Here is a 23,316-nt window from a genome sequence, read left to right as displayed (position 1 = left end):
GCCCCCCAACACTGCTAAAGTCAGGGCACCACTGTCCTAACTTACATAATGGAGTTAAACAGTATAGTTTTTAGAGTTATTTTTATATCTATTGTATATATTTGTCCAAAATCTATTTGGATATTTACCCATACATCGTTTACGAAGGTCTCATCTTATCAGAAAAATCAAATCCACTGGATTGTGAGTTTGACATGTATTAATTTACTGTGACTATCAATACTATCTAGACTATCAAGTGGGAGAATGTTACAGGGGATGACAGAATTTATCTCCGACAACAATCGCCAACCTTATGACATACTGTAGCCACACTGCTATAAAACACTACACTGATTTTAGATGTACAATATAAAAGAATAATTGAAAAAAGATGACCTAAAAATGAAAACAATTTAAGCACTGGTTCTTCTGTTTCAAACATCAACAACATTGAGATTTGGAGAGAGTACGACTGTGGAAAAAACTCACCGTTTCATCTGTGCAGATGGAATGTACTTGAGTTCCAAACATCACTGCAGTGAAGATAAGGAAAAGCAGGCCCTCAAAGCAAAGCATGATCAGCAAAATGACTGTCGTTGGAGGCGAAAAGGAACTACATTCTAAGAGGAAAGCATTTTATTATAAATGATTAAGAATACTGAATTGAAAAGTCCACTTTTAGATAAAAATGGAATGATAAGAGCATATTACAATGATCAATCTTTTTCCTATAGAACGTTCTGTACAGTATAGAGCAGATTTACTAAGTTCGAGCGAAGAATTCGAATGAAAAAAAAAATCGAATTTCGAAGTATTTTTTTGGGTACTTCGACCATCAATTTGGTCAAATTCAATCGATCGAATCGAATGATTCGAACGTTTCGAAGTAAAAATCGTCCGATCGAAGCATTTGCCCTAAAATCCTTCGAATTCGAAGGATTTTACTTTGAGGGTCGAAGGTGAGGGTTTATTAACCCTCGAAATTCGACCCTTGATATGTGCTTTTTTGGGGGTGGATTCTGTCTTTAAAAGGTGCCTAATCCTGGTGTCTACTATACTATTAATCATGGACTTGGCTTTTTGTTTTTTTGCTGCACAGACACAGATCATTGAGTTTCTGACCAATACAATGATTAAAATTTCAAAGGCTTATCTAGAATGCTCTGAATTACAAGAAGGCCATCTCACATGAAGTCCTTTGCAAGCAAATAATTCTAATTTTAAAAATGATCTCCTTTTTCTCTGTAATAATAAAACAGTACATTGTACAGGTATGGGACCTGTTATCCAGAATGCTCAGGATCTGGGGGTTTCTGGATAAGGTATCTTTCTGTATTTTGGATCTCCATTCCTGAAGTCTACTTAAACATCAATTAAACATTAATTAAACCCAATAGGATTGTTTTGCATCCAATATTTTAGCTGTGAAGAAGTACAAGGTACTGTTTCGTTACTACAGGTATGGGACCTGTTATCCAGAATGATCGGGACTTGGGGTTTTCCAGATAACAGATCTTTCTGTAATTTGGGTCTTCATGCCTTAAGTCTACTTGAAATTCATTTAAACATTAAATAAACCCAGTGGGCTGGTTTTGCTTCCATTAAGGATTAATTATATCTTAGTTGGGATCAAGTACAAGCTACTGTTTTATTATTACAGAGAAAAAGAAAATCATTTTTAAAAATTTGGATTGTTTGGATAAAATGGAGTCTATGGGAAATGGCCTTTCCGTAATTCAGAGCTTTCTGGATAACGGATTCTATATCTGTACTCGATCCTAATTAAATTGCATTAATCCATATTGGTGGCATACAATCCTACTGTTTTTTTTTTTTTAAATGTTTAAATGATTTTTCAGACTTAAGGTATGGTGATACAAATCCCTAAGCCAGAAAACCTTAATAATAATAATAGATCCTACAATGAAACTATGTAATTAATAAAAATGCTTTTAAAAAAATTGCTATGAATATAATTGGCAGCAGATAATTTGCTTTATTTATTCCTTTACTGTTCTACCCAACAACTGCCTATCTCTGAAATGTAGATGAAATAAGACATAAGAAAGTATTATGTTCTGCAGTCTCAGTTCTTTAAAACATTACCCCCAAAGATGATTTTGTCTATGATTTTTTAAAATAAATGTACCAACTTTAAAAAGTTAATCTGCTGGCCACTAAAATGGCTCAAGAAAAAAAAATCCTACAATGGTCATATCAAAGCCCTGATTTCAGTCAAATGCAACATGTGTGACACTAGGGGGCAGATTTATTAAGGGTCGAATAGTAAATTCAAATTACATTTTTTGCATTTTTTTGGTATCAAAATTCACCTCTTTGAATATTTATCCCCCTATTCAGGTCCGTTGAGCCATTTGGAGGTGTTAATAGCCTTCCTGACATTCGAGTTCTTTTTTCGGAGAAAAACTTGATTCGTACAATTCGAATACCATTCAAATACGATTCGAATACCATTCAAATACAATTTGAATTTGCAGGTTGGAACTATTCGATTGCATATTCGACATTCAAATTTTTTTCTTAAATAACCTCCCAGTTGAATTGTATATTCAAATGTATTACAGAAAAAAAAATTCACATAAATTCCCAATTCAACCTTTAAAAAATGGGCCTCTAGATGAAAATTTTGGTACACAAGCTGTCTATATCTCTAGTCCTTTGCCCTGATTCTCATCTACACCATGCTTCTCCCTACACCAAAAAATCAAACATATTATAATATGTGATTTACCCTCTAGGGCCTTGAAAAATTATAATACCTTGTAAATTATACAAGTAACAAAATCACACACACACACCTGGGTATTCACAGAATGAAATATTATTGTTTCATTAATGCTCTGTAACAAGTATGATAATGCTGGAACTTCAGTACTTACTTGTCCAATCTTCTTCAAAGCAATATAGGAAATGTAAGGCCACCATTAAAAGGGCATGCAAAGAAATCAGAGATATGTACATCTGCAAGACAGTAAACACATTATCAGTGAGGGACAGTTAATGAACAACACAATTCCAGGAAATAATTATTTGCAACAAGCATTAGTCACAGCAGCATATGTATCAATTCTGTGTATTAAATTGCACACTATAACAGCTTGCCCTTATACAGAGGGAAATAGATTTTAGTGCTCTTTATCTGGAATGTAAATGCTACATTTTTGGATTCTATATAGAGCGTATGGCATCGTCCGAGTCTGCTCCTTAAAGAATCTACTGTCTATGATAGGAAAAGGCCATAAAAATAGTAGTCTTGCCCTTTACATTTTAATAGTTTACTTGAAAGTATTTTTCTTATTCTTTGTTTACTAAATTGTAAACAATATATTATTTGTCCTTGTGGTCTGGTTTATGTGAGTTATATGGAACTCAAATCTTTGGCACTTACAAATAAAAATCACAATTGAGTGTGCAATAAAGAAAGCAGAATATATACATCAAGGGAGAGTAATATGTGCAGCAGGCCTGGACTGGCTATCTGTAGATTCTAGCAAATGCCAGAAAAGCTGCTATAAGATGCCATAGACAGTTACTATTTATTGGACCAGTGTGGGGTTGCATGGACCTCTGTGTAGTTGAAATGCCTATTTTGAATCTTATCTGAACCTGATGGGTAGCCAATAACTGCTCTTCTTTCACACAAAGTAAACCTTCTACAATTCTGTGCGAGGTCCACCGAGCTGCTGGCTCAACCTGTCCTGTCTCACGCCTAGAATATATTAGACCCTTTGCTATCGAGCTTTTGACCTGCACACACTGCTGAGATTGTCTTGTGCAGAGTTACACATTATCTTCAATTGCCAAGGTCACTCATGCTCATTCTCTTTAACCTACCACCTGCATTGGACACCTCTGACCACTCTCTCATTATGCAAAACCTTTTTTTGTTTACTTTGTTTTTATTTGCAGGCTGAAAGAAGCAGATCTGATACCTTACCCAGCTCTGTTTATCTGCACTGAAAAGTACAGCTTTCTCTTGAGTTCAGGTAGATGGAGTGGAGGTTGGCCCAAAAAACAGACATTTTTGGCCAATGTCCACGCTGTAATTATTATTATTATTTAATGACCCTTGTTTGTTCTATTAATGTATTGTTCTGTTGCATTCTAGTATCCATATATAAATAAAAATATACATGCATACCATTTCTGTAACAATTAGGGATGCCCCGAATACATTATTTTTGATTCTGCTGAACCCCCGAATCCTTCGCGAAAGATTCAGCAGAATAGCGAACCGAATCCGATCCCTCATTTGCATATGCAAATTAGGGGTGGGTAGGGGAAAACATTTTTTACTTCCTTGTTTTGTGACAAAGTGTCACGCGATTTCCCTCCCTTAGGATTCGGTTCGGTAGGGCGGAAGGATTCGGCCGAATCCGAACCCTGCTGAAAAAGTCTGAATCCTGGCGAATCCTGAACTGAATCCTGGATTCGGTGCATCCCTAGTAACAATGCAATGGCAAATTGTTCTTGCCACTGTATATTCCATTTAGCGCACTCATCCTAATGTACTACAGACAGTAAATATGTAACAGTAGATATGGAAGACGATCAAGTGAGTAATTCACCAGCCACATTTGACCCTTCTTGTCTGCATGTGACCTGCACTTGATCAGGTCTACAGTGACTGAGGTATGGCAAAAATCCCTAAAATGAAAAGGGCAGATTTTACAGTCTGGTCCACTGACTTCTCTTCCCTGAACCCACCCAAGCCACAGGTTTATGGCAAGCCAAGGCATCAATATTACTTACTGTGAACAAAACAAAGAATTTCTGATTGTTCTCTCCGACACAGTTGTTAACCCAAGGGCAGTGATGATCCATCTTTCGAATACATCTCTTACACACACTAGTGGAAGAAAAGATTGTTAGAATTGATTAGAATTCTCGATATAACAGAGAAGGTGCATTCAGTTTTGGACAATATCTAATAGTATGTGGTAAGTAGGCACACAGCTTATTGTACCTGCAATGATGCGCTCGGTCAGGTTTAATGCTGCAGCATTTTGGACATTTATAAACCACTTGTCCGGGCTTCAACTGCAAGCTCTCAATAAATTCTTTTGTAGCATTTCCTTTGGGGACAGCACCCTGAAAACAAAGCAGATTCATTTTAAAAATGCAACAAATGAAAGTTAATATTAAAACTATAAATTTGGAGAAGGGAGATAACGCTTGAAGTTAAAATGTATTTATAAATGGGTGCCTGCTGGATCTACATCAGGACAGGGGTTAACCTATGGAAGAAGCAGACCCTGCAGGTTTTGGGAGCCCACAAGACACAGTCAAATAAGCAGTTTCATTGTATGTCATTATAAAATGCCTTATTCACAAAGTTTAGGAAAACCCTAAAGTAGATACACCATTAAGGTAAAGGGATAGTAATTTCTTGTTGGCTAATGGGTTAAGCATCTAGCCTAGCACGAGGGTTGGAAAATAAGTGCAAAGGTGATTTGCCCATTCTCTATTTAAGGCAAAGCTAGCACAGTGCTTTAACTGGGTCCTGATAAATTGTGACCATTGTATGTAAAGATCATAAGGACCTTAGGCTGTAAGAACCACTGGTCAGGGACTGATGAACAATCTCTTTAAGAATCTTGGCTCTCTTCTTACCTCCATTCATTTACGGTCATGCGCTAGCAAAACCTCATCTCCAGTTCCACTTAATGCAGGGGTGTCGTAAGGCTTTGTACTGGGTCCCTTGTTGTTCACCCTGTACGCTCTGCCTTTGGGAGATCTCATACGCTCATTTGACTTTAATCATCATCATCTGGATGCTGATGATACCCAAATATATTTATCCTTCCCTTCATTAATAGCTGAACCCGAGGCTCAAATCTCTAACTGCCTCCTTGCAATCTCTAGCTGGATGAACCAGCGCCACCTCAAACTCAATCTAACAAAAACTGAACTAATTGTCTTTTCACCAAAGCCTGGTCCTACTCCCCCACTTACCATCGATATTAATGGCATTCTCATTAACCCCGTCAACTCAGCACGCTGTCTGGGGGTAATCTTTGACTCCTCGTTCTCTTATCATATTAACACCACTGTCAAGTATGGTCCCTTTTTCTTATGCAACAACCAAAATCTGTCCCTTACGTTCACCTTCTACAGCCAAGACGTGGCACATGCATGCTCTCATCCTATCCCTAGATTACTAGATTAGATTACTATGACCTTCTACTAACTTGCCTCCCTAACTACTATCTGTCCCCTCTACAGTCTGTATTAAATATTGCTGCCAGAATTCTTCTCCTCTCATCCAAAACGGTACAGGCTGAGCCCCTGCTGAAGTCCTTATCATGGTTTCCCATAAAACAAAGAATAACTTACAAACACCTCACTAAATCTCTTCTAGTCTTTCTCTCTATGTTTCAGGCCAAATACTCCGCTCCTCTCAAGAGCAACCTTTAGGCTGCAACCCTCACTGCTAATGCCGTTTCCCCCATCAAAGCCTTCTGTCTTGCAGCTCCTTATATTTGGAATTGTATTTCCTAATTTCTCTGGAGAGAATCCTCTCTCAATGTCTTCAGAACTAAACTCAATGACAACCTCTTGCATAACATCTGACTGTGAAACTGACACATATCAATACACGTTGTATGAAGGAGGCCACAAAGCATCTGCAGTACTGTGCTGTAAAACTATTATGCCAAAATACACGACACATGTTTCGAGTCAGCAAGGACCCTTTCTCAATTGTGTGACCCAATTAAGAAGGTGAGTCCACTTACTAAAAGTTTGCTCTTTTGAAAAATGGATTTCAGTGCAGAAGTCGGCTGGAGCAGTAATATCAACCGACGCATTTTGAAAAAAACATGTTTTCCCATGACCGTATCCCTTTAATATCCCCCGATTTGTATCTGTAAATTGTCCTTCCATTTAAATTGTAATCTCTATGGGGCAGGGACCTCCATCCTTTTTTGACACTAAGCACTTAATCTGTATTATAACTGTACTTTATGTGTATTGTATTTTTCACTTATTTGTATTTACCATTAAAATGACCCCCTGTCTGTTCTACCAATTTATTGTACAAATAAAAATATAGATACATACAAGGGTGAAGACACATGGAGCTACTAGTAGCAGCTTCTTGTTGTAGCTACAGAATGTCAAAAAAATACACTGCCATAGACAATAATGAAAATTGCCTCTGCTAAAACACACGTAGTGTCTTTGCCAAGCCAATTATCCCTATTGTCTATTTTATAACCATGACAAGTAGCTGCTACTAGTAGCTCTGTGTGTCTTTACCCGTAGGGTGATAGCAGACCGCTGCCTGTGGAAAAACATATTAATAATGTAACCACTAAAAACTGAAAAAGAATGCAGTCTCCTGTATTTATGTATGCCATTACCTAAAGGGTATGCATAGCGGCACTGTTGCTATAAAAATGAAGGCTGCAAATAGTAAAATTAAAGAAAGAATATGCTCCAAACAATGTGTGCCTACAAGCAAGCAGTTTCTTGTTTGATACAGATGAATTTAGGTCATTTTTGATTTCAATCCACTTTAAGCTGCACTATAGAGGTGTTTGCTAAACTTACATTTCAACACTCAATTCTGCATATTATCCTGCAATATTTACCTTTGTGATGGACTGGAAAGAACAAAGTTCCTGATTCTGGAGGGTATGAGAGTAAGCCAGCTCTGGTATCAAATGTCAACCCTACAAATAAGGGATCTATTGTCCCCTAGAATCCTGTATTCACAAAACTCTTAAATACATGTTTAATTTGCTATAGTCTAAAGGCATCTTCATTTTCAAGACATTGCTTAACTAAGCTGCATAAATTTGCGTTAACGGCAGAACAATCCTATTTTTTATTACAGAAAACCCCTTTATGTATATATACCCAAGTCCCAATCATTCTGCATTATAGATTCCATAAGAAATTGACAAACCTAACATTTGATAATTGACACCAGTGGAGGGCTTGTGCTGTCAAATAATAGATGCAAAATGGAGGCTACTGTGGACATCTTTAGAGTCAAAAATATTCGGTACTACAGGGCTGTTGTGGATTTAGGCAGATACAGCAGCGGAAGACATAATTTATATAGTGAATAAAGTACCCCCTCTTGTAAAATATAAGGATATTATAAGTTACCGAGGAGTTTCATGACTATATAAAAACACGAGGCCGAAGGCCGAGTGTTTTTATACAGGTCATGGAACTCCGAGGTAACTTCTAATATCCTCATATTTTACAACTGGGGGTACTTTATTTATTATAATACACAAATTTTAGTAAGTCATGTGACAGAAATGACATCACTACTCACCGTTTATAACTGATGACATCACTACTCACCGTTTATAAGGATATAATTTACAGGATATTCATGGCTTTTGTGTATTATACCAGATTATTAAACGATACATTCAATTCTATGACTATATGAATTCACAAAGCACCTTATTGAGATTAAATATAGGGGAAATACGTTAAATAATAGACCCCTTTTTTAACTTGGATTTTTATTAGGTTTTAAATGTTTATATAACAGCATAATCAGCTGTCATACCATACTGCACAGAACGCAAGAGTAAAAGAGTAAAATGAAAAAAAGAACGACAAAAACAACCAAAGAACACAGGCATTTGAACTAAGTGGAAGATATTTTGTCTCTAGAGTGCCTAATAAAAGGTGACTGGGGTGTTTTGGTTATTTACTAATATGGAAGACCAGCTTGGGTTGTACCAATACATTGCCATGGGGTTTACACAAAGAGAAGGGAATAATCCCTCTGTATAGTCCCGTTTCATGCATGTAATGCTAATAAAAGCTGGGTCTTTTAAGTGGGCAAGCCAGGGTAGCCAAATTTCATTGTAGGCTTCCATGTCATCTTTGAGGAGGTAGGTGTTTCTTATTGGTAGCTATGTAAAATACTTTTGTTTTAAGGGTGGTGAGAGTTAGAGGGTTTTTTTACAGTGGCTGGCTATTAAAAGTCTAGCTGCCATTAAATATGCTGGCTCAGTTTGTGAGCTGCGTTGGAAAACGTGTTGGGCTTTTTCCCTAATAGTAACATAAACGGGGAAATTTGGTGTGGAGCACTCTCGAGAAAAGGTTAGTCACAGAGTCCCAAAAGTCTGATACCACTTTACAGGACCACCATATATGTTTCATTGTTCCTTCCTCTGGGCAACCTCTAAAGCAATGTGGGTCGCAGGTCAGATATATTCTTTGTAGTTGAGTAGGTACCAGAAATGTTCTATGTAGTAAGTTTATGTAGGTCTTTCGAATAGAGACGCATGTGCTGCCTTTATTAGCTGTCAGACTGCAAAGTGACAATTGTTTTGTGTTAAGTGTGGCTGCCAAGTCCCTCTAGATCAGTGTTCCCCAACCAGTAGCTCGTGAGCAACATGTTGCTCTCCAATCCCTTGGATGTTGCTCCCAGTGGCCTCAAAGCAGCTGCTTAATTTTGAATTCCAGGCTTGGAGGCAAGTTTTGGTTGTATAAAAACCAGATGTACTGCCAAACAGAGTCTCAACATAGGTTGACAATCCACATGGGGCTACCAAATGGCTAATCACAGCAATTATTTGGCAACCCAAGAAAATTTTTCATGCTAGTGTTGCTCCCCAACTACTTTTACTTCTGAATGTTGCTCAAGGGTTCAAAAGGTTGGGGATCCCTGCTCTAGATCAAGGATCCCCAACCTTTTGAACCGGTGAGCAACATTCAGAAGTAAAAGGAGTTGGGGAGCAACGCTAGCATGAAAAATGGTCCTAGGTGCCAAATTAGTGCTGCGATTGGCCATTTAGTAGCCCCTATGAGGATTATCAACCTAGATTGAGGCTCTGTTTGGCAGTACACCTGGTTTCAGTACACCTGTTTTTTAAACAACTAAAACTTGCCTCCAAGCCTGGAATTCAAAAACAAGCACCTGCTTTGAGGCCACTAGGAGCAACATCCAAGGAGTTTGAGAGCAACATGATGCTCACGAGCTACTGGTTGGGGATCCCTGCTAGATAGATCCTTTTTTAAAACAGTTATGGATTTCTGTTTACAGGATTTCAGCCAGGAAATTACAGACATATCTGAAGGGCAATTAAGTCATTCTTATCAAAGATACAAAGTGTGTTGATCACTCACCACGTAGAACATGTGGTCCAGGAGCACCAGCCCCAGACACTCAGCTTAGGGAGCGGATAAACCAACAGTTTAAAAGTTTAATATCAGTATTTGACAACCAAAGGTCACTACAGTACCCAAACAAATGTGGGGCTAACATCAAAATTATGGCCACTATGCGTCAACATTTGCAGAAGTACACAATCCATTGCAGTCAATAAGTGTCAATTACCCCAAACAAATATCACAACTCAAGAGGGTCACTAAAACACATAATTTGGAGAATTGTGGTTGTTTCCTGTCAGCACCTCAGAATATTGCATTCATACATTTGGCCGTGTCAAGTAGTAGAGAGAATCACTTCTAATAACATTAAAACAACAAAAAAAGAGGGTCACATGATACAAAGTATGTTGCTCACTCACCATGAAGAACTGGTGGTTCAGGTGCACTCAGCTTAGGGAGGGGATAAACCAACAGCATACGACATTCAGGTATTGGGCACACCAAAATCAAAGTTAAGATTGTAATATTTATTGGAGATTCATTTAAAAAGTAACAATTGGCCCTGTCTGTCTCTCACCCTGCTGCCGATGCAGCTGTGCTGAACCCAGGTTTGGGGTATGTGGGACCACTTCATGAATATGCATTACCTAAATTTATACTGAACAATATAAACTAGAAATTGCTTTGTATCTGCTGACTATGGCAGAGGTGATAACATACTACAATTAAATACAGGACTTCTAATGAAAGATACGTTTTTACATGTACTAGATATAAACAGTATGCAACATTTAAGTTCTTTCTGGTCCTTTAAACACAAATGAAACATTTTTTCCTTCTATTTTCATTTATAACTGCACACGCAGCCTGCAGAAAATGGGATTCTATGGAAGCACATAGGGATATTATAAAAGGCATAAGATATTTTGTATATTTTACAAATGTTTTATTCTAAATAAAGGAGAGGGTGGTCTGCATTGGTAAAACGTGTGTGTTTGCTTCAGAAACACTATTATAGTAGCATATAAATAAGCTGCTGTATATCCGTAGGGCAGACATTCAAAGGTTATAAAGCAAATAAGATCTGTAGAATATAATGGTGTTCTACAGAGCATCTTTGTTATCCGCTATTTAACTTGTGCCATGCAGCCCTATTTCAATTGCCTCCATTGCTACACAGCAGCTTGTTTATAAAACCTATAGTAGTGTTTCCAAAGCAAACAGATCAGTTTTACATGGCATGGCAACACTACATTGTATTGTGTATATATATATATATATATATATATATATATATATATATATATATATATATATATATATATATTTTTTTTTTTTTTAAACAATATTTTTATTGACCTTTTAAATGTTGACAGTACAATGTGTATATTAGTCCTTCATGTTTTAAAACAGTTGTTGTTAAAGTACAAACCAGAAAGTTAAACATAATAATGAACTTACCACAATTGCATATAACATTCATTATTTTCACTGTGAAGAGCAATGTGTTATGAAATGAATATCAAATATGGGTACAGGTATGGGATCAGTTATCTGTTAACCTACTATCCAGAAAGCTCTGAATTAGAGAAAGGCCATCTCTCACAGACTCTATTTTATCCAAATAATCCATACTTTTGAAAATGATTTCCTTTTTCTCTGCAATAATAAAACAGTACCCTGTACTTGATCCAAACTAAGACATAATTAATCCTAATTGTAAGCAAATCCATCTTATTAGGTTTATCTAATGTTTACATGATTTGTAGACTCCAAGTATAAACATCCAAATTACAAAAAGATCCAATATCTGGAAAGCCCCAAATCCCGAGCATTCTGGATAACAGGTTCCAAAACTTTTTTCTCACAAAATATAGGTCGTAAAAAGTTCCATAGTAAAAATATAATATATTTTATATACGTTAAAACACTTTCATTTTTTTGGTGTTACTGTTGCTTTAACAGATTTTAAAAGGAGGAAAGGGGAGGGAGTCAATCATGGTTCATATAGTTAATTTATGTCTGTACAATGAATCTAGTTCCTGGTCTAGTATAAAGCTCTGCCCCTTTTCTTTTCTGAGCTCTCCTTTCTATTTGACTATGGAGATGGTCAAATAGGTGTCTACTGCATGTTTGTTACCTCCTTCTTCAATAGAAATTAATGAGGTATGCGACACCTCTTTAACCATTTTCAGAGTCAAAACGAAAAGAAGAGCCTAGAATTGAAAAGGGGGAGGAGCTTCATGGTAGACCATGAATGAGCTGCAGTTGAACGGCATGTGCTTGCAACATAAGACAGATGCAGGGAGAAAGGTTTATGATTATGGGGACTGTTTCCAACCTATTTAGGGACTTGTTGTTCAAGGTATAGTGATCCATACTGCAGTAAAACCCTTATCCAGAAAACCCCAGGTCATAAACATTCCAAATAACAGATCCAGTACCTCCATACAAATACAGATATTTTCAATTGAGCTAAGGCCCTACCACCTGTACTACCTTGCCCACTCCAAGGGCATAAAGAAAGTAAACTATTAAAATGAACAGATATCCCAAATGGGTAAAATGTCTAAGAATGTGGAGATTGAATTGCAAAAACAGCAACATTATTAATTATATTAATTCGAGAGATACTTACAGGATCAGTAATCATGGCTCGAAAATGTGATGCCAAAGCCAGAAAGGCCAGTATGTTAAAGATTATCCCATTGATTATACTGTAAATCACATCCTTGGAAGGTAACAGCATGATAAAGATGACCACAAACTCAGCATAGAAAACCAGCAACCAGGTCACTACTGCACATGCAATGCCACAGCAGTCCTTGATGAACCACACCTTATCCATGAAGTCTTGTGCAGGCGGAGGGATACACTTCTCTGGTTGGAGGTATACTGCTTCCCTCTCAATATCTCGGTAGCGGTGGCTTTGGGTCAACATTATAAGCTTTATAGTCCATGTTTTACCCTGAAACAAACAAGTTATACTTTAATTTTACATATTCACTCTACAGCTAAACATATAACCCCTTCTTTATAAATACATGGAGAATCATAGTTACAATAATGCCTAAAAGTACTTCTGAGCTAAATGAAACCAAAAGAACAAAATATAATCTAAAAAAAAAAAATAAAGATACCAAAGCAATATGTAAAAATCCAAATATCAGGTAAAATATTATGGGAAATGCAAAGAGAGCTAAAAACAAAATAGATCAATTAAGGAACAGTAACACCAAAAAAAAAGTGTTTTAAGGTAATGAAAATGCCTGCACTAGTAAAACTGATGTGTTTGCTTCAGAAACACTACTTTAGTTCATATAAACAATACTGTAAACTGAAAAAAGGCTATATGGCACAGGTTAAATAGTGGATAACAGATAACACCATTTTGTTCTACAGAACTTATCTGTTATCTGTTGTGCAACCTGAGCCTTTTCTCCTTTTAAGGGCTGTCCCCATTGCTAAACAGCAGCTTATATAACAAAAATAGTGTTTTTAAAGCAAACATCAGTTTTACCAGGGCTGGGAAACACTGCATTATATTTTTATCACTTTAAAAAACGTATTGATGTTACTGTTCCTTTAAGAAAATCATATCATTAGGTACTACGAAGTACCATGACAAAACCTAAGCAAGTACAGGGAAAACACCCAAAAGCCGTGAATTTAGCTTTATATAGTGAATAAAGTACTCCCTATTGTAAAATATAATGATATAAGTCACAGAGGAGTTCCAAGACCATATAAAAGCACAAGGCCGAAGGACGAGTGCTTTTTTATACAGGTCATGGAACTCCGAGGTTACTTCTAATATCCTCATATATTCCAACAAGGGGTACTTTATTTATTATCATACACAAGTTTTAGTGAGTCATTGACAAAAATGACATCACTACTCACAGTTTATAACTGATGACATGACTAGTCACAGTTTATAAGGATATCATTTACAAGATATTCATGGCTTTTGTGTATTATATACTTATCTGTTCCCTCAGAAAAAAAGTTTACAGCAAAATGTCTTCAGTTACCTCAGAGTTTATTATGTATAACCACACTTACAAATGTATTCAGATACTTGCCCAAATCACTCATTTTACTGAACAACAAATTCTACAATGAAACATACGTTTGGATACTGCTCTGAAAGCCCCATGCTTTAATATTTTGTACAACCACCATAGCAGCTTTCAGCCATTTGGGGTAAATACAGGGAAGGAACCTGTTATCAAGAATGTTCGGGACCTAGAGTTTTTTTGATAAGGGGTGTTTCCATAGTTTGGATCTACATACCTTAATTCTACTAAAGATCATTAAACCCAATAAAAATGTTACATTGTATCTTAGTTGGGATCAAGTACAAGTTATTGTTTTTATTATTATAGAGAAGAAGGAAATAGGGATGCACCGAATCCAGGATTCGGACTTTTTCAGCAGGATTCGGATTCGGCAGAATCCTTCTGCCAGGCCAAACCGAATCCGAATTTGCATATGCAAATTAGGGGTGGGGAGGGAAATCACATGACTTTTCGCCACAAACCAAGAAAGTAAAATGTTTTTCCCCTTCCCACACGGATTCGGTTCGGTATTCGGCCGAATCTTTCAGAAAGGATTCGGGGGTTCGGCCGAATCCAAAATAGTGGATTCGGTGCATCCCTAGAAGAAAATCATTAGGAAAAAAAAAAAAAGAATTATTTGATTAAAATTGAGCTTATGGGAGATAGCCTTCCTGTAATTCTTTCCATGCTGTTTAGATTGGTCTTTGTAAACTCTCGATTTTCAAAATGGGTCATTGATTCTTAAAGGATTCCTCGGGCTGGTGGTTCTGTTCCACAAAAAGGGACCGTTGGGAGGTATGATTTCAGTACAGGTATAGGATCCCTTATCCGGAAACCCGATATCCAGAATGCTCCGAATTACGGAATGGCTGTCTCCCATAGACTCCATTTTATCCAAATAATCCAAATTTTTAAAAATGATTTCCATTTTCTCTGTAATAATAAAACAGTAGCTTGTACTTGATCCCATCTAAGATATAATTAATCCTTATTGGAAGCAAAAACAGCCTATTGGGTTTATTTAATGTTTAAATGAATTTCTAGTAGACTTAAGGCATGAAAACCCAAATTAAGGAAAGATCCGTTATCCGGAAAACCCCAGGTCCCGAGCATTCTGGATAACAGGTTCCATACCTGTACAGTACTGCCTTTAAAGAAATTGAGCAAATATTTACAATTTATAAGCAGGAACCCATTTACTTTGGCAAGAAAGTCTGTGGTGAGTCAATCACACTAAAAATAATTAGAACTGCCTTTAAAGATTTTATATTGTTTTGAGGGTTTTACCCACAAAATAGAATACAAGAATACCTCACCCAGTCTCAGGATTTCTGAAGCCAACAGGGTTTCCTATGGAGATGAACTTTTAATGGTTTTTAGTTGGAGTTGAAGGCCTATAGCTCTACTTGCATACTGCAGCAGGCAACGGCAGGGTAATAAACTCCATTAAATATTGAAAGATATGGGATATGCTGACTTCCAGGTGGACATTGTATATATTAACCCAGATGAGTGAAGTCATAGTGGTTGGAAAACTTTGCATGCTGTCTTATGACTTTTTATTTGCAAGTGTTTTTATGCTATATTTCACTGACTTATGATTAATTTTGTTATAGAAAATAGCAAGCTAATTTTGGCTGTTTTGCATATTCAGTCTGGGCACTTTTCCAAATAGATATTTTATAGTATACAGTATCTATAAAGCTTGTTAAAAAATACTATACATAACGTTTATTTCTATAATATGTCACTCATTTTAGGATTTTAAAGGATCACAAGGGAACAGTACATTAAAATTAAATAGATGCTGAATATTTTAATTTTTTTGGCATTACTGATTAATGACACAGCAGGGATAACTAAAAATATTTAAGTGGTTGCCCTGTAATGTAGTCTTAAGTACTCACCAATATCAATATATTAAAGAACATTAGTGCTTCGATAATGCCCACAACTTTCAACAAAACAAGTCCATATTGAAGCTGATCAACAAAGTTTACCTGCAACTTGCTTTTTCAAGGTTAGTCCTACTAAATAGTTGTCTTTTTTTTTTATTAGACCCCACAGGCAGTTGAAAGGGAATCGTAGCCCCTAGAACTGCATAATATTCAAATAGATCATTGCCTATGTCAACAGAGAAATCAGGAACCTATATAATGTAGTATATTAATTCACAACACAACATCCTGTGTTGCAGCTAGAAAGTACTTACATTGTGTACTTCCCCTTTAAAGTAAGTATAGTTATCACATTTGTGTGTTGAAAAAAAAAAGGGGGCGAGAGATTGATGTAAATTTAAGGAGTCTTCACCAATTACAGGTATTGGACCTATTGGACCTACCACGTGGTAGACCAAATTCAGCTGATCTAATTGCTTGGTGTCTGAACCAAGAATAAGATCATAAAAGTCCAACTGCAGTTACACAGTAGTAAGGATCAGATGGGTCAGTGCAGCTTGAAGAAGTTCTGCATGTGCCTGGTCTCTTCTTCACTCCTTTGCACAGCATTAATCATATTAACAGCAAATAAATGTATACAAATAAATGGGAACGGTAGGGCGTGCACAGTACCACATAAATCAATGCTGCGCCTGATCCATATTTCAACTGCTGTAAACCTCAATAAAAACACATAGCTAATAGTAACTGACCATTCTGCAAAGACTGCCTCTACTGAGACAGTTAATATGGTAGTTTCCCTTCATTTGTATATATGCAAACAAGAAGTTTTGTGCACACAGACTTCAGTCAACTGAATAGAATCCTTTCTAAAAAGAATTACCGGTACTTTTAATGCTCAGTGTTAAAATAGGCAGTGGCGTTTTTTAGGATAATTATTATTATCCAGTGTATACGCCCTACATCCCTCTATTAATTAGGTGATTGCTATATTTCTATTGATCCTTATGCTTAAAAGTAGAAGGATATCTTCATTCAGCATCTTACATATGTATACCTATGCATAATGTTTAGCAGTGATATATGAAACATGCAAAATAATATAGGAGTTCAATTTAAAAAGAATTTTCATCTTGATTTTTAAATGGTCACAGGCCAGGGAAACATTCTCTTTGTGCACTGCATTTCCGCAACTTACAGACTATGGTAGGATACAGATCATTATTGTTCTCCAATCTTATTTACAACGAGCACATTAAAATAAAGGGATGTTATTCAGTTTAAAAGAAAAAAAAAAGTAAAAAAGGGGGGGGGGGTCACACAGAGTTCCATTTGGCTGTACTTCTGGTCTCCCATCTTGCTATACAGACAGCTTAGTAAGCCAAGCTATAGATGTCATAGAAGCAAGTGTACTAGTGAAACACTCTACTACCATAATTGTTTGGGGAGGGGGACATTAACCAGCAAATCTGTAGAGGAAAAACTGGAAATTAAAACCCCTCTAGAAGATTCTGAAAAAGAAACAAAGCTTATAAATGAGTTGTGTAAATGTAGATCACCTTCCTTTGAAGCTAGGAATGCAAAGGGCAGGAATACAGACTGAAACAGCATACCTGGAACAGGACCCGGAACTCAGGTAAGTTCAGCAGAAAGCAGAAGTATTGTAGAAACTCCACCCAGACAAAGCTACAGATAATTGCAGGCAAAACCAGGAAACAGAATGCTGGATGACTTGCTCAGTTTCACCTGCACAAACACAAGCCAAGCTTATTCACCCGCCCAGAAGTCAGCATACTTACAAATGAATTTCCATTCTATTAAACTGATAATAAGGACAGAGAAGCCAAGGCCAAAGTTGCCACGCTTCTTAAGACTTTATCCAAGGAGGAAAACAATGCAATAGTTACATAGTTACATTGGGTTGAAAGCATGATTAAAATAAATGGTTGCAGCAAGTAAAATTGATCCTAAGGTGTCTTGTATTACCTAGATTGTATCTTCCCTCTTACATTAGAATACTATATTTAAAACAAACATGCCATTACTAATGCCTAATATGGGTGAAGTAAACTAGAGGTTAGGATGAGTTGCTCTGTGTAAGGGTAAAAACATTTAAAGAGTACCACAGAGTAATACAGACAGGCATTAGCCTGTAAGAAATATGCCTTTCAACAGCACAGATGTCTCATTTTCTAACCAAGACCAAGAATAGGCTGTATGTAAGTAAATGTTGTAAGCTTAAAGGACATGTATAGCATACATTCTCCTACCATGTACATAAGTTGGGCATATCTTCCCATTTATTTGTACTGCGTATACCTGCCAGCACCACCGCATTTCCCTAAAACAAATACACTAGGCTGTCATTTTTCCTTTGACACATCATCAGTAACATTGACATCGGCAAACAGGACATGTATGCTGTAAAGTTCACGTGCTGCAGAATGCAGGTTTACACAGCCACAACATACTTTGAAAAAAAGTTTTGTAATGGTTAAGCTGAGCTCAGGAGAGATGGTTAGGAGAAAAAAAAATAGGATCAGACAGCTAGAATTTCTATGGGAACCAGCCATGCTATCTCGTCATTGGCTGTTAGACTGGAGAGTGTGTTTAGTAATCTGAGTCGAGAAGAACTGAGCATGCTCATAAATCAACATCCAATGCAAATTCCTAAAAGGGAGGGGACAGAATTGGTTAGGGGAGGATACGGATTTATAAGTGATTAAGGGGATGCTGCAGGTATCTAAAGATTTCAAAGAGGCTGTTCACTGATTACATTTTTGTGGAGGGGGTTTACATGTCCTTTAAAAGAAGCACAAACTAGCGGAATTGTTTATGTAAGAAAGCCAAAGCTACTATAATGAGGAAACAGTAGATTAGAGGTCATTTACATATTAAAAATGGGCATAGATTCACTGGAGGAAAGGGCCATTCTTCCCCCTTTATAAAGCACTGGTAAGGCCTAGGCCCGGACTGGCAATCGGTGGGCTCTGGCAAATATCATTGGGGATGCTGCAAGATGCCATAGACAGTCACTATTTAGTTGGTTGATGGGGGGGGGGGGGTGGCTGTTTGGGCCTCTGTGTACTTGAAATGCCAGGACCTATTTTGAATCCCAGTCCACAGCTGATAAGGCCCCACATATGCCATGCTCCAGTGCTCAAGTGGACTATTACAGACTTATATAGACAATGAAGGGCTATTAAACTGGTATGGGGGTCTCCATTATGAAAAAAGGCTATCCAGGTTGGGTTGTTCATGCTAGAAAAGATGCTCTTAAGGAGAGAGATTTCATAACTATGTATACATATATAAGAGGGCCATTAGTGATGGGCGAATCTGACCCATTTCATTTTGCCGAAATTTCGTGAAACGGTCTCCAAGACAATTTTTTTCCCCAGGGACAATCTTTTTCACCTATTTTGTGTCTATGGTCTTCTTTTTCAAGGTGAAACCTGGCAAAACATTTCACTGATCACTGGGGCCATATAAAAAATTTGCAGTAGGTCCTTTCTGCAGACATACGAGCATCTATTCCAGTTAGGCGAAAGAATGTTCCATTTTAAAATTAAGAAAGAGCTGAGAAATTCTCTGTAATGTATTGACAGACACATTAAATTGCTTCAAGGAAGTGGTTGGATGGTTTTTTAGAAAGTGAGAAAATAAAGGATTGCCCAATTGTCATCTTGGATATAGTTAGTTTTTTCAAACTCTAAGGCAAATTAGAGAGACTTCAGATTGAGTTTCTTCAGACCAGCGTCTGGCCTCCTCTCTGCACATCATGGCAGATAGAACATTCATCATAATGTGCAGAGAGCAACATTCTCAGTAACTAATGAGTTTCATGGTCATATAGAGCTTTAGTTTTCAATTAGGGGTCCCGAAATGAAAAATCTGGGACAATTTTCTCTTCCCCCCCCCCAAGAAGCCCAAATTGATGGAACGGTAAGATCAAAAAAATGAAAGTGTTTGAAAGTAATTATAATATGATGTACTGTTACACTGCTAAAACTATACAGAAACACTACTATAGCTTATATCAACAAGCTGATGTGCATCCATGGGGGCAACCATTCAGTTTGAAAAAAGGAGAAAAGGGACAGGCTAAATAGTAGATAGCTACAGAGATTATCTGTTATCTGCTATGTAAACCTGAACCTTTTCTCCTTTGAATGGCTGATCCATGGCTACACAGCATCTTATTTATTTAAACTATAGTAGTTTTTGGTGTTACTGTTCCGTTCATGAATTTTGGCTGAGATTTGTACTGGTTATTTCCTAGATTTTCTTGCAACTATGGCTAGCTGCCAGATATGACTTATGTCTTAATATATCTGTAACCATGTTATGAATTATAATATAACATTTGGATGTTTTATCGCATGACGTACACTGTTTAGAACAGGGGTCCCCAAAGTTTTTTACCGGTGTGCAACATTCAGGTCTAAAAAGAGTTGGGGAGCAACACAAGCATTAAAAATGTTTCTTGGTGGTGCAAAATAAGTGCTGGCGGCCATTTGGTAACTCCTATGTGGACTGGTAGCCTACAGGAGGCCCTGTTTGGCAGTACATCTGTTTTTTATGCAACCAAAATGTGTCTCTAAACCAGGAATTCAAAAATAAGAACCTGCTTTGAGGCCACTAGGAGCAACTTTCAAGGGGTTGGTGAGCAACATGTTGCTCACAAGCTACTGGTTGGGGATCACTGGTTTAGAATAGAAAAGTGGCATAATGTGCCCCTATTGTAAAATATAAGTTTATTAAGGGGTTATTTATCAAAATCCGAATTTTTCTCATGTTTTACATTCAAAAAGTCTGACCAAACTAGAATCCACGATTTGCCATTATTTATTGTATAAAAAAAACCAGGAAAAAATGTCACTTTTTCGGGTTGTCTCGTGAAAAGTCTGAATTTTACATGAAGTTGACCTCTGCCATGCAGGGCTGGTCCTATCAAATGTGGGGCTCAATTGGGACCATGTTGGCGGGGCCCCTAGACAAAGTGTTGCTGGCTACTGACACACCAATTATTTAGGAAAATAAGGGCATACAGGCACAAAATAGAAAGGAAAGGGGCAGACAAGGTAACATAATAGGGGCACACAGGGTAAGAGAGAGAGAGGGAGGAAATAGGAGAGTGGACTGGGCCAATTAGTTTGGGGCTGGGACGATTCAGCTTGGGAGCAGGCTTGGTTGGATTGGGGGCAGGCAGGGCCTATCAAGGTTGGAGGAAAGCTGGGCCTATGAGAGTTGGGGGCAGGCTAGACCTATGGATTTGGGGATGGGCTGGACTCTCAAAGTTGGGGGCAGGCCAGGCAGCATCATGTGCTGAGGGAAATATTATCTGTGCTGCCCTGTGGTGCGGGGCCCCCCAGAGGTGCTGCCATGGACTTCTACAGGACCCTGAAACGTTGAAGATGGAGTATTTGCGGATTCTGACTTTTTGCATCCTCGGAATATAACAAATCTCGACAAAATGCAAGGTTTTTTTTTTCCACAAAAATAACAATAAATAAAATCGGATTTTATAGAGGAAAAAAAAACCTCGAATTTTTCAAGTTTTTTAGCATTTGGACTTTATTAAATAACCCCCTACAAGTCAAAGAGTAGTTCTATGGTCATATAAGCAGTACATTGCCAAAGGCAGAGCACCTTTTTACAGGCCATGTACTTATGAGGTGACGTGACACAAATAACATCACTAAGCACCGACCATTCATAAGGATATATTTTACAGGATATTTGTGTATTGTAATGATATATTTTTAAGCTTACTCCTGTATTCCCATAGTAACAATAGTGTCCAGGACACTGTGTAAACACTGAAAAGGTTTCTAAGTACTTACAACAAAGCAACTATTCGTATACCATGAAATACAAAACCAGTTTGATACTAACAGTGTCCTGGGACTAAAAAGCAAGATATTGCTGGGCTCAATGTGCAAAACAATATGCTGTACCTCGTCCTCAGTACCCCCTCGACACTACGTGCGAGCCCTTTGCCAGATTTGTATAGTCACAATGCAGTCAAATAGGGAGATAACCGCAGAATTTGGGTTTCTTTACCTTTCACTCCTCTGCAACATGACAACAGCAATAACGCTAGCATGTACATCCTGTCACAATCCTAAAGATTCCACCCACCTACTTACTGGCAATGGCCTCTTCCTCTTCTTAATTCTTTCTAATAGGCCTGTGTCTTGCACCGGAGTCTCCCACCTCGTCGGTCCGACCCACTGTAGAAAGTGGGCGGGGTGCAGGCCAAATGGGACAGTCTATCAGCACCGCACCCACAGTTGCACAAGGAGGAGGAGAACAGAGAAATAACATTGGTCCGCAAGCTGATGAGATCAAGTTACTGGCAAAAAACTGGGTATCTATGCTGGATTAGGGAAGTATAGGCGCACTGTCGAAGGTTGATGACGTGGCTGGTGTTGATTGGCGAGAGTGAAGCGCACTGGCAGCATGGCTTCTGTGGTGCTGAGCGAAGCTGAGAAGGTTTACGTTTTACATGGTGTTCAGGTGGGGATAACTCAATATTTACATTTCATAGTTTAGGCAGCCCTATAAGTTAATATGAAAATATATTTATAATAACGTTTAATCTCATTATTTTGATATATGATCTTAAATCTGTATGCGCTGCGCAGGCACACGCCATCTTTCTACCTATCTGAAACTACTTTTCTACCAATCTCTAGCCTCTAAACTTTAAGATTGTGCTGAAAGAAGATATCTATCTATCTATCTATCTATCTATCTATCTATCTATCTATCTATCTATCTCTGTGCGTGAGTGCACTGAAAGGTTGCTCTCTCTCGCGCAACCTTTCAGTGCACTCACGCACCTTTACTAACAAGCAGCTATCCAACAGGATGTCAGTATCACAGGGTACACAGGTCACAAATCACATAGATATCACAGTTTACATACTCAGTATTAACATATACCACTTCTCGGTAACATGGCAACGTTCCAAGCCCTCTAAAACAACAAGAAATATTTATAAACAAACATATAGGTGGGTCATAGTCTTTATTAAGACCCCTAGAAGCAAATTATCCTAATTTATGGCTCCACCTTGCTTCTCTTTTCCTCAGTAGTATCTCGCGGTCACCCTCTTCACCTGGGCATATTTATCTGCTCCAATACCAAAAACCTCAAATTTAATTCCAAATGCCCTTTCTCAAAAACATTTTTGGAGACCAGAAACTCGGTATTCCTTTTCCTAAACTGGTGTGATATCTGTGTTTTACTGTCC

The 23,316-nt window shown here is 37.6% G+C and overlaps 2 protein-coding genes across 9 annotated transcripts in view; one reads left to right on the top strand and one right to left on the bottom strand.

Moving 5' to 3' along the window:
- Positions 1-22,344, bottom strand: part of zdhhc3.S (zinc finger DHHC-type containing 3 S homeolog) — a 34,691-nt gene extending 12,347 nt beyond the window's left edge. Inside the window, exons 1-7 of one of the 8 annotated variants that reach the window (XM_018268719.2) lie at positions 22,207-22,344; positions 17,668-17,800; positions 12,734-13,063; positions 4,970-5,094; positions 4,756-4,852; positions 2,883-2,964; positions 472-602 (exon numbers count right to left, since the gene is read on the bottom strand). In XM_018268719.2, the coding sequence (XP_018124208.1) occupies positions 472-602; positions 2,883-2,964; positions 4,756-4,852; positions 4,970-5,094; positions 12,734-13,036 (738 nt within the window). In that variant the 5' untranslated portion in view covers positions 13,037-13,063; positions 17,668-17,800; positions 22,207-22,344. 8 annotated transcript variants of the gene reach the window in all.
- Positions 22,345-22,468: 124 nt separating this feature from the next.
- Positions 22,469-23,316, top strand: part of exosc7.S (exosome component 7 S homeolog) — a 15,784-nt gene continuing 14,936 nt past the window's right edge. The window contains exon 1 of the mRNA NM_001093297.1: positions 22,469-22,576. Coding sequence (NP_001086766.1) covers positions 22,520-22,576 — 57 coding nt within the window. The 5' untranslated portion in view covers positions 22,469-22,519. The remainder of the gene's footprint in view (positions 22,577-23,316) is intronic.

This window comes from Xenopus laevis, chromosome 6S (genome assembly GCF_017654675.1).
Source record: "Xenopus laevis strain J_2021 chromosome 6S, Xenopus_laevis_v10.1, whole genome shotgun sequence".
NCBI classification, from domain to species: Eukaryota; Metazoa; Chordata; class Amphibia; order Anura; family Pipidae; genus Xenopus; species Xenopus laevis.
This window is presented reverse-complemented; position numbering and strand designations above follow the sequence as displayed.